Genomic DNA, 12,664 nt, shown 5'->3' on the forward strand with positions numbered 1-12,664 from the left:
TAACTACGTCTATTCTGCATCGAACATTGTACATATGTCTAAACTGAACACTGTGACCTCTTTTTTTTACTTCTAATTTTACTATGTTTTTATTTCATACTTACCTTGTCTTGCACAGTCTCTGGAGCGCAACAGTAAGAAGCATTTTGTACAAAAGTATTCTGTACTTCTGTATGACAACTATTAAAGAAACTTGAACTTGAAACTTGAACTTGATAGGTGTGAGAGGTGGGATCGGTGTGCTATGTGGGATCGGTGTGATAGGTGTGAGAGGTGTGATAGGTGTGATCGGACACCTCTCACACCTATCACACCGATCCCACCTATCACACCTATCACACCTATCACACCGATCCCACCTATCACACCTATCACACCTCTCACACCTATCACACCTCTCACACCTATCACACCGATCCCACCTCTCACACCTATCCCACCTATCACACCTATCACACCTCTCACACCTCTCACACCTCTCACACCGATCCCACCTATCACACCTATCACACCTATCCCACCTCTCACACCTATCACACCTATCACACCTCTATACCCACCTCTATCAATCCGGGCCTGTGACGTCACTGTACCCATTCTGCAATCTGTTAATAAAGTTTTCAATCAATCAATCAATCCGGGCCTGTGACGTCACTTTACCCATTCTGCAATCTGTTAATAAAGTTTTCAATCAATCAATCAATCAATCAATCAATCAATCAATCGGTCACTGTACCCATTCTACAATCTGTTAATAAAGTTTTCAATCAATCAATCAGGGCCTGTGGCAGTCACGTGTACCCATTCTGCAATCTGTTAATAAAGTTTTCAATCAATCAATCAATCAATCCCGCAGTGCATCAGCCAATGCCCGCAGTGCAATACTTCAATTCAGCCATTGGGTGGGACGGTCACGTGACCCAAATCACGTGACCCAAATCAGCCAATGGAAGCGAGGGGCCTCAGCCTGCTGCTGCTGTGGTGGTTCTGTGGTTCTGCAGCTGGATACCCGGATGTTGGTTTTTTACATCGAATTCCATACACCGCAATTATGCATTGAATTTTTGACATCGAATTATATACACCGCAATTATGCATCGAATTTTTTTTTGGCGTTGAATTGAATTTTATTATGCATTCGAATTGTTTTATTAACACTGCATTTTTATTTCGCATAGGTAAATTCGGAGCAAAGAAATTCAGATACATGATTTTCAAAGTATTTATTTGCAATGCTATAAATTCGGTGTCTGAAACTATAAATGCGGTGTCTGAAATAATTCAGATACAAAAATGCGGTGTCTGAAAAAATTCAGATACATGTTTTCAAATTCAGATACATGTTTTCAAAGTTATTATTTTCAATGCTATAAATGCGGTGTCTGATTAAATTCAAATACTTCTGGCACTCATTTGCTTCCATACTAGTGACAGAAACAACATTTTGAAAAAAAACTCAGTACATGTTCTATTATTATATTAATCACATTGAAACAGAAAAAGGACTATGTTAGATTAGCAAAATATAAATATTGTAATATATGCTGCCATCTGCGTCTATACTTTCCGTAGCCACATTTCTGGCAGACGTTCTCTGATTGGCCGACGCCAGTTTCTACACTGGTTAGGCCAGAAATGCGGCTACGGAAAGTATAGACGCCTGCCATCTAGCTCTGTATCATGTGTATGGGGGGTGGGCGTTCGATTTAAAGAAGCGATCTCCAATTAACATTATGCCATGTCTCAAAAAGCTATAGTAATAGTTTTATATTTTTACCCAATTTGCTGATACACTACTAGGCCCCGCCGCCCTAGAGTCTGGGGCGTCATCACGTACAAATTGCAGCATGTAATTGATCTCAGGCATAGCTCAGGCCACCAACATTAGGGTCCTTTTTACAATAACAACATGGCAGCCTTCTGTAGAGGGAGACACCGGTGCAAACGGATCAACTCTTTTCATATTTTAACAAGAAACCTGACAGGTAGATGTCTTAACATACATGCTTTTAGAACTGGTGAAGTTACTGTTTAGATACAGCTTATTACGGGAGAATGTGTCTGCTTCGCTGAGGTTTATTATAAGTTGCAAGCTAACTAGCTGAGCCCGAGGTGCTAATACGTCAAGCAGAAGCTGTCAGATAGGTTACATGTTAGGTTGCTATTTTAGTTTGATGGGTTTTCCTATTTGAAATCAAACAATGACTATGAAAAAAAAATCAGAAAGTCTTTTAATTTCATGCAGCTTTTAACCTTCAGCTGCAGCTTGTATTGGAACAGTATTGGAACAATGCCATTCACTCTATCTACTTGGTATAAATATTGTGAGAAATTATTGTAATGTTTCAAATCAATGGCCAAATCAAAGATATATAATAAGGAAGATATAATGAAGTAAGCCTAATACATTTCAACGAATGACCTCACCAACCAACCAGAAGACCTCTTTGAGTAGCTACATATTTAAACACAGTAAAGCTGATACCTTCTAACCACCACCTCACCAACCAGAAGACCTCTTTGAGTAGCTACATATTTAAACACAGTAAAGCTGATACCTTCTAACCACCACCTCACCAACCAGAAGACCTCTTTGAGTAGCTACATATTTAAACACAGTAAAGCTGATACCTTCTAACCACCACCTCACCAACCAGAAGACCTCTTTGAGTAGCTACATATTTAAACACAGTAAAGCTGATACCTTCTAACCACCACCTCACCAACCAGAAGACCTCTTTGAGTAGCTACATATTTAAACACAGTAAAGCTGATACCTTCTAACCACCACCTCACCAACCAGAAGACCTCTTTGAGTAGCTACATATTTAAACACAGTAAAGCTGATACCTTCTAACCACCACCTCACCAACCAGAAGACCTCTTTGAGTAGCTACATATTTAAACACAAGAACGCTTGAAGGCTTATCTTCATTGTGGCCCATTATGGGATTTTAAGGTGTACGCTGGCCTCTCCTTACTCAGTACAGTGTGGGATATGTGTGGTTGATTTATGGATGATATTATTCAGGACCAGTCCCAGATGGTGAGGTTTCAAAGAAAATACAAAGCGGCAGTGCGGCACCTCCCCTCACTGTATGTGAAAATACTGAAAGAGTTTTTCCTGTATCCCATGGAAGACAAGACACTACCACACACTGATGTCTCTATAATGCAAAACAAAGAAATGTGCCAGGCAATAACAATTTAATATTAACTGTGTGACAACATTTCATTTTTATTTATTAGCTACTTAGTAAAGTTTACATTTTTAAAAGTTAATTGAATGTCCTCATACAGGGGGGACGTTTGACTATGACCTGGTGGTTATTGGTGGTGGCTCAGGGGGCCTTGCCTGCTCCAAAGAAGGTGAGTTTCTATCTATTTGCTCCTAGATACAGTATTTTCTATTGTACTGTCCTTTGTTTTTGTATGAACTACATTTAAAGCAGGTATTGTTGTAGCCTAGTCTAATACTTGCAGTGCTATGCGTTACACAGCACTAACCTATAACACTATATTCTTTGTTTACAGCTGCACAGTTGGGACAGAAAGTTGCTGTTTTAGATTATGTGGAGCCATCTATTAAAGGTAAAAGAGTTGTCATGTGAGGTTGCCCTTCACTTTCCCATGCCACTGTATCATCCATTTACACCAAGCACAATTACAGAATGCTTTTTTATGATAACGATTAGGGATGCCCCGATCGATCGGCCAGCGATCGGTATCGGCCGATATTCAGTATAAATATGAGATTGGTGAATTCCGATGATGCTTTATTTTCTCTGCGGAGTTCTCACTTGCTCTTCTCTCACAGCCACACTCTGCTGCTGCACGTTATTGCCCCTCCTCCTCCTCCTCCCCCTCCCAGACCCATCTCATGTCAACAAACCCTTCGGAAAGAGCTCCTCTTTCAACATAACAAGCATTAAACAAAATGGCCCAGTCATCTATTCACTTTTGTTTAATAGATGAGCCGTTGTCTAATGTTATCTAGCTACTGATAGCTCCTGATATCAACGTCTGATATCATCAGTTTGGTATTCGTTTTCGCAAGTGCTGGGCTGGCTAGCGTTGGCTAACTAGCTATCGCTTGTGATCTAACGTTAGCTACCGAGCTAACGTTACTGTTTAAACAAAACTACACAGTCAACTATTCACTTTAGTTTAATACATGATGCATTGTCTAACTGGCTAGCTACTGATAGCTCCTGATATCAACAAATGCGCATTTCAGTTTAAGAATGATAGGGATGCGCCAGCATGAGACCTCCGTTAGCTAGGTAGCTCACGTTAGTTTTAACGAAATGACCCAGTAAACTAAATAGTTCACTTTATTTTAATACATGATGCATTGTCTAACGTCATCTAGCCGGCTAGCAGTAGCTACAGATAGCTCCTGATATCAATGTCTTATAACATAATTGACATTATTCGTTTTTGCAGCTGAACATTGAGCTATCATGCTTCATAACACGTTTCAGACCCTGTTGAACTATCGCTCTGAGTGGGGACGCTGAGGGCATGCTGAACAAAGCAGAGTATACACACACAGTGGAGCTGTTTGCAGATAGCGAGCATTTTGACTTGTTGCGATGTCTCGCAGATAATACAACTACAAGTATAATTATATAATATATATATTTTATATAAAAAAAAGGATATATTATTTTATTTATTTATTTTTTAAACCAAAAACGATCTGTATGGGTATCGGTATCGGCCGATATGGCTCATAGACGATCGGTGATCGGTATCTGTGGCAAAAAACGTGATCGGGTCATCCCTAATAACGATATACATCACAATATCTGTTCACGTATGCAAAATCACAAGAAATAATTGCATTGCTGTTCATCGCATGGAACTGCATGATAATGTAAAAGTATGATAGCCAATCAAAACAAATGTTTAATTAATCAATTCATTTTGGGAGAAATTTAAGTTAATATGTGGTTGTAATCATTCATTTTTAGATGACAGAATTGTGTGCAACAATATCATGATGTGATAATATTGAATTATCGCCCCGACCCTGAGCACAGTTTAATTGACAATTTAACTTTTAAACTTCACATTGAAAACTTGTGAAACTGAAGCTCACGTTAGGTGTTTATTTTAGAAGCAAATCCTGCCTTTCCTTTGTTGCCAGGAAAAAGTTGGTTGAGGCCACGTTACTTCCATTGGTGGTGATCTGTGGCACATGCACTCCTCTGCCCAGTCAGTGCTTCAGCGTTCGCACAAGGTCCTTGAAGTGCTTAAAGTGCTTGATTTTTCCAAAAGAAAGTCAAGTCCTGGAATTCCTTGAAATCAAGGTGCTTAAAAAGTCCTTGAAATTCAATCAACCATTCGCACTGAACGTTTTCTTCATCCATGATTGAATTGTTCTGAATCAAGAAATAATTTTATTAACTAATTGTCGGAAATTGGTTTTAAGCCATAAATATTGGATCCGATAAAAAAAAAAAAATTAAATCAAAAACAGCATTTAAGTGAATTGTATCCCTTTAAATGCCCTTTTAATTAAAATGAAAAATAGTGCTTGTAAAAGTACTTGAAAGTCCTTGAATTTCATTTTGCAATGTCTGTGGGAACCCTGGTGCTTGCATTGGCTGGATACTGTGGACCACAATGCTCTGAGGCTTGTCATTGGCTGGATACTGTGGACCACCGGGCTCTGAGGCTTGTCACAGGCTGCAAAGCTCTCACTCAGCATTGCACCCTGTATGCCAGGGTTCATTGGCCTCATGCAGACTCACTCATTGACACATATGTATTTATAAGTCCATCCTTGGTCTGCTTCCCTCCTACCTTTTGTGGGTATATATCTCGCATAAAACTAGTAAGCATGGTTTGCACTCAAACAACGCCTTACTGTCCATCTCTAAGGTTCGCAACAGACCTTTATGTTCGCTGCCCCTGCAGCCTGGAAGCACTGGCAGACAGATTTGCAGCTAGATGAGCTGATTCAGATTAGGACATAAAAAATTTAGTGAAGGGTTTCGAGGCAGATTCAATTGGAACTTGTAATTGCTCCCTTTAGCTAGATTCCATTTCCTCCTGTTTTTTTAGGCTTATGATTCTGTGAGTTGCTACTGCATGTTTTGCTATGTGTTTTTAATGTTTGTTTTTGTGTTGCTTGCAACACTGCATTGCTGCTATCTTGGCCAGATCTGTAATCTCAATGCGACTCAAGATTCAAGAGTTTTATTTGTCACATACATACACGAGACATGTAGTGAAATGAAGGTGGCCATGCCCGCCTCGATGGTGCAAAAATACAAATAATAAAATAGAATAGATAATAAAAATAGAATAGACATGATAGAAAGTAATAAGAATAAAATACAATGCTAAGCTTAAGAAATAAATGTAATGAGTACTATATACAATAATATACAAATATACAATTATGTTTGTAAAGTTACCTTTTTGTAGTGTATTATTTGTGTGTGGGGTGTGTGAGAGAGTGCAAGTGAGGATGTGTGTGTGTGTTCACTGTAACTCACTTGGTTAACCCTTTCACTACCACTCTACAAAGGGTTAACCCTTTCACTGCCACACGGCAAAGGGTTAACCCTTTCACAACCACACTACAGAAGGTTAACCCTTTCACTACCACACTACAGACGGTGTAGTGTGGTAGTGAAAGGTTAACCTTCTGTAGTGTGGTAGTGAACGGGTTAACCTTCTGTAGTGTGGTAGTGAAAGGGTTAAATAAAGGTTTAATAATAATAATGCTCATTAGTATAAGTGATTCAAAGACGCTGGTCATGAGTGTATACCCCCCCCCCCCCCCCTCCAGGTACTAAGTGGGGTCTCGGTGGTACATGTGTGAACGTGGGCTGCATCCCTAAGAAGCTGATGCACCAGGCAGCCCTGCTGGGCACGGCCGTCAAGGATGCCCAGAAGTACGGATGGCAGATCCCAGGACCCGTCTCCCACAGCTGGTACGCCTGTGATCTAACTCCTAGAAAACATATGCAACGGATGCATTTAATGAAATGATGTTCAAGATAAGTGGTGTCAGTTTGCAATGCGCTGGGAACTATTATTGAACACAGTAAATAAATGTAACTGGCTAAATTCCACCATCTAGTGGTGTAGCTGTGGTAAGACATGTTGAGTAATATTGGATAATGACTTTGATTGTCCCTGCATCGACTTGACACTTTTTTCGAGGTACACAAAAAAAAGGATCTAAATGATTTTAGTCTATTGTTCTATTTTCTCTATTTTCTCCATATGGGGACTGGAGGGGGGGGGGGGTCATTACTGAAAATATGCATTATAAAATTGTGCTCAATAATGCATGTCTGATACACATTTACATACTGTACACATTGATATCCCTGATACCAATGGATATCCTTGTTATTAAGGTCTTAAGTTGTTTATCCATTTTCATATCCCAATTACCAATGTGCCCATATATACATGATGAGTGAACTGAATATTCCCAGTATCACCATGGAAACAGAACTTGTGCAGACTGTGCAGAGACCAAACGGTAACCGGGATGGGGTGTTGTTTACATGCCTCAGTATTCCAGCTAACATCTGCATAATCCCAGAGGACATGTTTTGGGTTACTCACAGTCATGATATGAGCTCATCCCCGTCCCGGATATTATGAACAGCATATGGTGTGTTTATATATCCAAATGATACGCGTCTTGTGTGTATTCTCCAGGGATGCCATGTCGGAAGCGGTCCAGAACCACGTCAGATCCCTGAACTGGGGCCACCGGGTACAGCTCCAGGACAAGTGAGTGACATCAGCTCTATGGAACCCGCTCAAGAGGGAGGTCTGACGTCACGTTAGTTTCCCGCGCGGTCCACCCGTATAGGGATTTACCATTGGGAAAATGTATTATCGGCTATTGTAATAATTCTGCCTCATGAACATTGGCAAGCTTTCCATTTTCGTTTCCCTTCTATCACTAACATTATTGTTTAAGCATTTTTGGTTGAAATAAAATGACACGTAATTATTTAACGATTAATTGCGACTTGTTTCATGTTGAGCTCTAGATTGTGGGTGGATACACACAGAAAGATACACTGTGCCAATGTTCATGCTTTATTTGTTTTAAACGAGATGATTTAGAAATGTGTCCATTGGAAATACATTGCAATTTCAAGCGAGGTGGACCGGCCGGAAACAACAATGACGTAACCACTACACCTCCCTATGACTCCTGGGAGATCCTACTTTGAGAACCACTGAAATAATACCATTAATTCCATTCATTTTACATTATATTTGACCATGCTGTATGTTATATTCTACCACTTATTCGTTTTGACCACACGTTGGCTGAAATACATTCCAATGAGTGCCCAAATATAATGATAAAGCGCTTGTGCCACGCAGTTCATAATTCCTAAAGCATCACTGATTTGTGTTTATGTTCCAAAGTACATCCTCCTCCCAGTCACATTGATATGAATGGAAATTGATATCAAAACTGTTGTATAATTGCAATTATACACCCAAAGCCATGCTAGACCTTGATTCTGGCACTGCCATGCCGATCTACAGAACTCTGCCTCCTGCCTGTGACTGCTGCACAGCGGTACTGAGATCTCAGGGTATAGCACTCACTCGTGTGTTATTATTACTCAAGTACAACCATAGTAGAGAAAAATAATTGTTATTTTTTTTTTTAATGTTGGTTACACAGAGTTTACAGCAGAATGATGAATTGTCCTGGATTGCATGTTGATTGAATGGCTGGCTGGAGGGTAAACGGGTGTCTCGGCTGTCTGAACGAGTAAGCGCTTTGTGAAACCCTTTCACTGCCACACTACCAAATGGTTAACCCTTTCACTGCGACAATACAGAAGGTTAACCCGTCCACTACCACATTACAGAAGGTTAACCCTTTCCCTACCACACTACAGGCTGTTAACCGTCTGTGTAGTGTGGTAGTGAAAGGTTAACCTTCTGTAGTATGGTAGTGAAAGGTTAACCTTCTGTAGTGTGGTAGTGAAAGGTTAACCGTCTAGTGTGGTAGTGAAAGGTTAACCTTCTGTAGTGTGGTAGTGAAAGGTTAACCGTCTGTAGTGTGGTTAGTGAAAGGTTAACCTTCTGTAGTGTGGTAGTGAAAGGTTAACCTTCTGTAGTGGTAGTGAAAGGTTAACCTTCTGTAGTGTGGTAGTGAAAGGGTTTACCGTCTGTAGTGTGGTAGTGAAAGGTTAACCTTCTGTAGTGTGGTAGTGAAAGGTTAACCTGTAGTGTGGTAGTGAAAGGTTAACCGTCTCTGTAGTGTGGTAGTGAAAGGTTAACCTTCTGTAGTGTGGTAGTGAAAGGGTTAACCTTCTGTAGTGAAAGGGTGAAACAGTGTTGGTGGTGCAGTGTGGGATCCCTCTCAGTATCAGAACAACATCTTGTTGTACTAGGGGTGTAACGATACACACATTCTCAGATTTGCAATAGACATTTTTAGATTTCATGGTCACCCTCCGATTCAATTCAATTTATTCGTTATTATTATTATTATTATTATTATTATTATTATTATTTTGGAGCTCTTATTGAACCCTTGCACTGAAGAACCATATAATAAAAAAATTTGGACAGCCCATGTATTTGCAGTTGTGAAGTTATTCTAAATCACTTGTGAATTAGTGATATACCACAAGAAACTACTCAATCTTGAGTGAACACATGAAAACGCTAAGCACACAGCTTAGTTTGGCTCTTGAAAATGAGCCTTAAACGTTATGCTAATAGCAGTAGATAGACATACCATACCACAAGTTAAACTGAGAGAGAAATAGGAGAGACCCCAGGAAGAGAAGGAGACTCGATACAGTTTTAAATGCACTGCATTGAATGTAAATGTTTTTGAACCTTTGATTCCGTACTGAGATGGTTCATTACACCTCTAAGTTGTACACGACGTTGCTTAACTCATTAATTGTACAACATCATTAAAGCTACAATGTATAGCATCGTTGAATGTTGTTCTTTTAAGTGTTGGTCTGTTAGCTGGTTTTCTAATGTTTTTGCAGGAAGGTGAGGTATCTGAACATGAAAGGAAGCCTGGTTGATGAACACACAGTCAAAGGCCTGGCCAGAACAGGGAAAGAGGTTGGCTTACTAATAACTATAACTAATAACTAATACTTGATACACGGAATCAGAATCAAACGCTTTATTTACCAAATACAGTGAATATACAGAGATGTGCCTCTGTGGCATTTAGGGCTGGGCCATATGGGAAAAATAATAATATTATGATATTCAGCAGCCCTTTTCTCAATAATGATATCACAATATCTGCTTGGGTATAGACAAATCACATGTCAGATAATGCAATCGAAGTTCATTATATTGGTCCTGCACGGTAATGGGAAGTGTAATGTAACATTCTCAAACATTTCAGAAAGGATTTTGTGAGAAATCTGACTTACTATTTACTTTTTATAGCATTGATCTAAACAGCAGAATTGTGTATCACATTCCTCAATATAAAAACAAAACAAAAAAAACATGATACAATATCACAGTTAGAGGATATTCAATATATGTTATTGCCCAGCCCTAGTGACAGTGGTTCAAAGACATTCTAACAGTTCCACAGTACGATTGACACACGTGGTACAAAATACACCAGGGACTCACATATACACACAGAACGGTACACTGGGACTGCACAAACAATAGACGGTAGACTACAATCCTCGTTTCAGTTCACTGTGTGAAGTATATCAACAAGTGCCACCTCTTCAGCTAAACTTCTTCTGTGTCTGCCATCTCCACCCCACTCCCCTTGTTGTCTACAGACCATCTTGACTGCCAAGAATATTGTGATTGCGACCGGGGGCCGGCCTAAGTACCCCACAGATGTGAGTATGTTTCCCATGACACCAGAAGTGACCAAACCTTTCCCTGCTGCTGAGGGAAGCAACTACAGTCTCCCACTGTCTGTAACAGAGTTAGGGAGCTGCTGCCCTGGAGAACATTCTCTCTCTCCCACTGTCTGTAACTGAAGCAGTGTTGTAGTCGAGTCACTAAATCTCGAGTCTGAGTCGAGTCTAGAGTCCCCAGTGTTCGAGTCCAAGTCACCAAAGAAGAGTCCCCATTACCCTAGTCCGAGTCTAAGTCATCAAGGTTGAGTCTGAGCTGTCATACAAATAAAAAAATGTCTACATTAAACATAAATGACACAGCGGTCACCATTTCAAAGGGAGTTTATTTACTTTGTGACACAATAGCCAAACAAATCAATATCTTATGCAAAAAGATAAACGGTATCTATCAATTAACAAGTCCGAGTCCGAATCCAGTCAGTGCTCAAGTCCAAGTGGAGTCACCAATCCTGAAAATCAGTCCAGAACTCGAGTACTACAACACTGAACTGAAGGTTATTTCATTTTATTCCCAGTGGACCGATCAGTGCCGTAGTGTTTTACCCTCCTATGGGGGGGCAGAGTAGCCAATCCATGATGGTTCTATGGACGTCAAATAGGTGGTGCTGTGCGAATATCAGCGGGAAATGACAAACATTATAAACGCCACGAATAAAGGTGGATTCAGATTTCTTTTCTCACCATATTGTATATACAAATGGAATGTGATAAGACATTTCAGTGCATGATTTTTTGCACAAATAAGAATAACATAATAATAAGTAGTAATAAAGTGCAAAACAGGACAGAACAGTGAGACAACGATAAGACAATAAAGGTTAATAAAGGATGCGAGGAGTTTGGTGTGTACGTAGGTCAACTGTTTTTCAACAGGGTAACTTGTACCACTGAAGAGGAACCTTCTATTCTACTCTAGTGCACACGATGTCATATGATTTTACCTTTACATATCCCCCTGAGGGACGCTCCAGGCAGATATGCGGGTGTAGCTACACTGACTCCACCAAAGTGGTGAATCCCGTCAGGTTTCATGGGCAGCTTGCTTGATTGCTTGTCCAGTGTCTTTCTCAAGGACACTTCGGCAGGGATGGACACACAGGCCTCCCTGGAGCCGTCTCTTGTCCTGCCGCCACCTAGTGGTTGGAGACGTGACGGGCGATGCCGGCTTACTGGCAGCAGGGGCGTGTCCAATTATCTTTGGCGTGAAGCAAACCACCGACGATAAACTTCACACACAGAGCGTCCCGGGGCCAAACATTCTTCCCTTCACACACATTTATACTGTAGATTAAGTAGGCCGTCCCGGATAGACTGGTGAATGTCCCAGTGTTGATTTGATTCGTCTCGCCCGCTCGTCCTCTCCCTCCTGCAGATCCCTGGAGCGACTGAGCACGGCATCACCAGCGATGACATCTTCTGGCAGACAGAGTCACCCGGAAAAACGTGAGTACCAAGGCCCTCCCCCGCCTCTCCCGCCTCTCCCACCTCTCCCAACTCTCCCGAATCTCCCATCTCTCCCGAATCTCCCGGCCTCTCCCAACTCTCCCGGCCTTTCCCACCTCTCACACCTCTCACACCTCCCCCTCCTCTCCCAACTCTCCCATCTCTCCCACCTCCCCCTCCTCTCCCGACTCTCCCAACTCTCCCAACTCTCCCGCCTCCCCCGCCTCTCCCACCTCTCCCGACTGTGTGAATACTTTACCCAAGGCAGTTGTCCTTCCGCGTTTGGTTTGCGTGGCCTGATTGGCCTCTCGGCGCCCAATCGCGTTGCGCCTAGCTTTCAG

At 41.1% G+C, this 12,664-nt stretch overlaps 1 protein-coding gene across 1 annotated transcript in view; it reads left to right on the plus strand.

Moving 5' to 3' along the window:
- Positions 1-1,909: 1,909 nt before the first annotated feature.
- Positions 1,910-12,664, plus strand: part of txnrd2.2 (thioredoxin reductase 2, tandem duplicate 2) — a gene marked incomplete at its 5' end in the record, with an annotated part of 45,826 nt that continues 35,071 nt past the window's right edge. The window contains 8 exons of the mRNA XM_084336696.1: positions 1,910-1,985; positions 3,301-3,369; positions 3,535-3,591; positions 6,806-6,950; positions 7,693-7,767; positions 10,020-10,098; positions 10,794-10,856; positions 12,253-12,323. Coding sequence (XP_084192822.1) covers positions 1,910-1,985; positions 3,301-3,369; positions 3,535-3,591; positions 6,806-6,950; positions 7,693-7,767; positions 10,020-10,098; positions 10,794-10,856; positions 12,253-12,323 — 635 coding nt within the window. The remainder of the gene's footprint in view (positions 1,986-3,300; positions 3,370-3,534; positions 3,592-6,805; positions 6,951-7,692; positions 7,768-10,019; positions 10,099-10,793; positions 10,857-12,252; positions 12,324-12,664) is intronic.

This window comes from Notolepis coatsorum, assembly GCF_963971535.1.
Source record: "Notolepis coatsorum genome assembly, chromosome: 2".
Classification (NCBI taxonomy): domain Eukaryota; kingdom Metazoa; phylum Chordata; class Actinopteri; order Aulopiformes; family Paralepididae; genus Notolepis; species Notolepis coatsorum.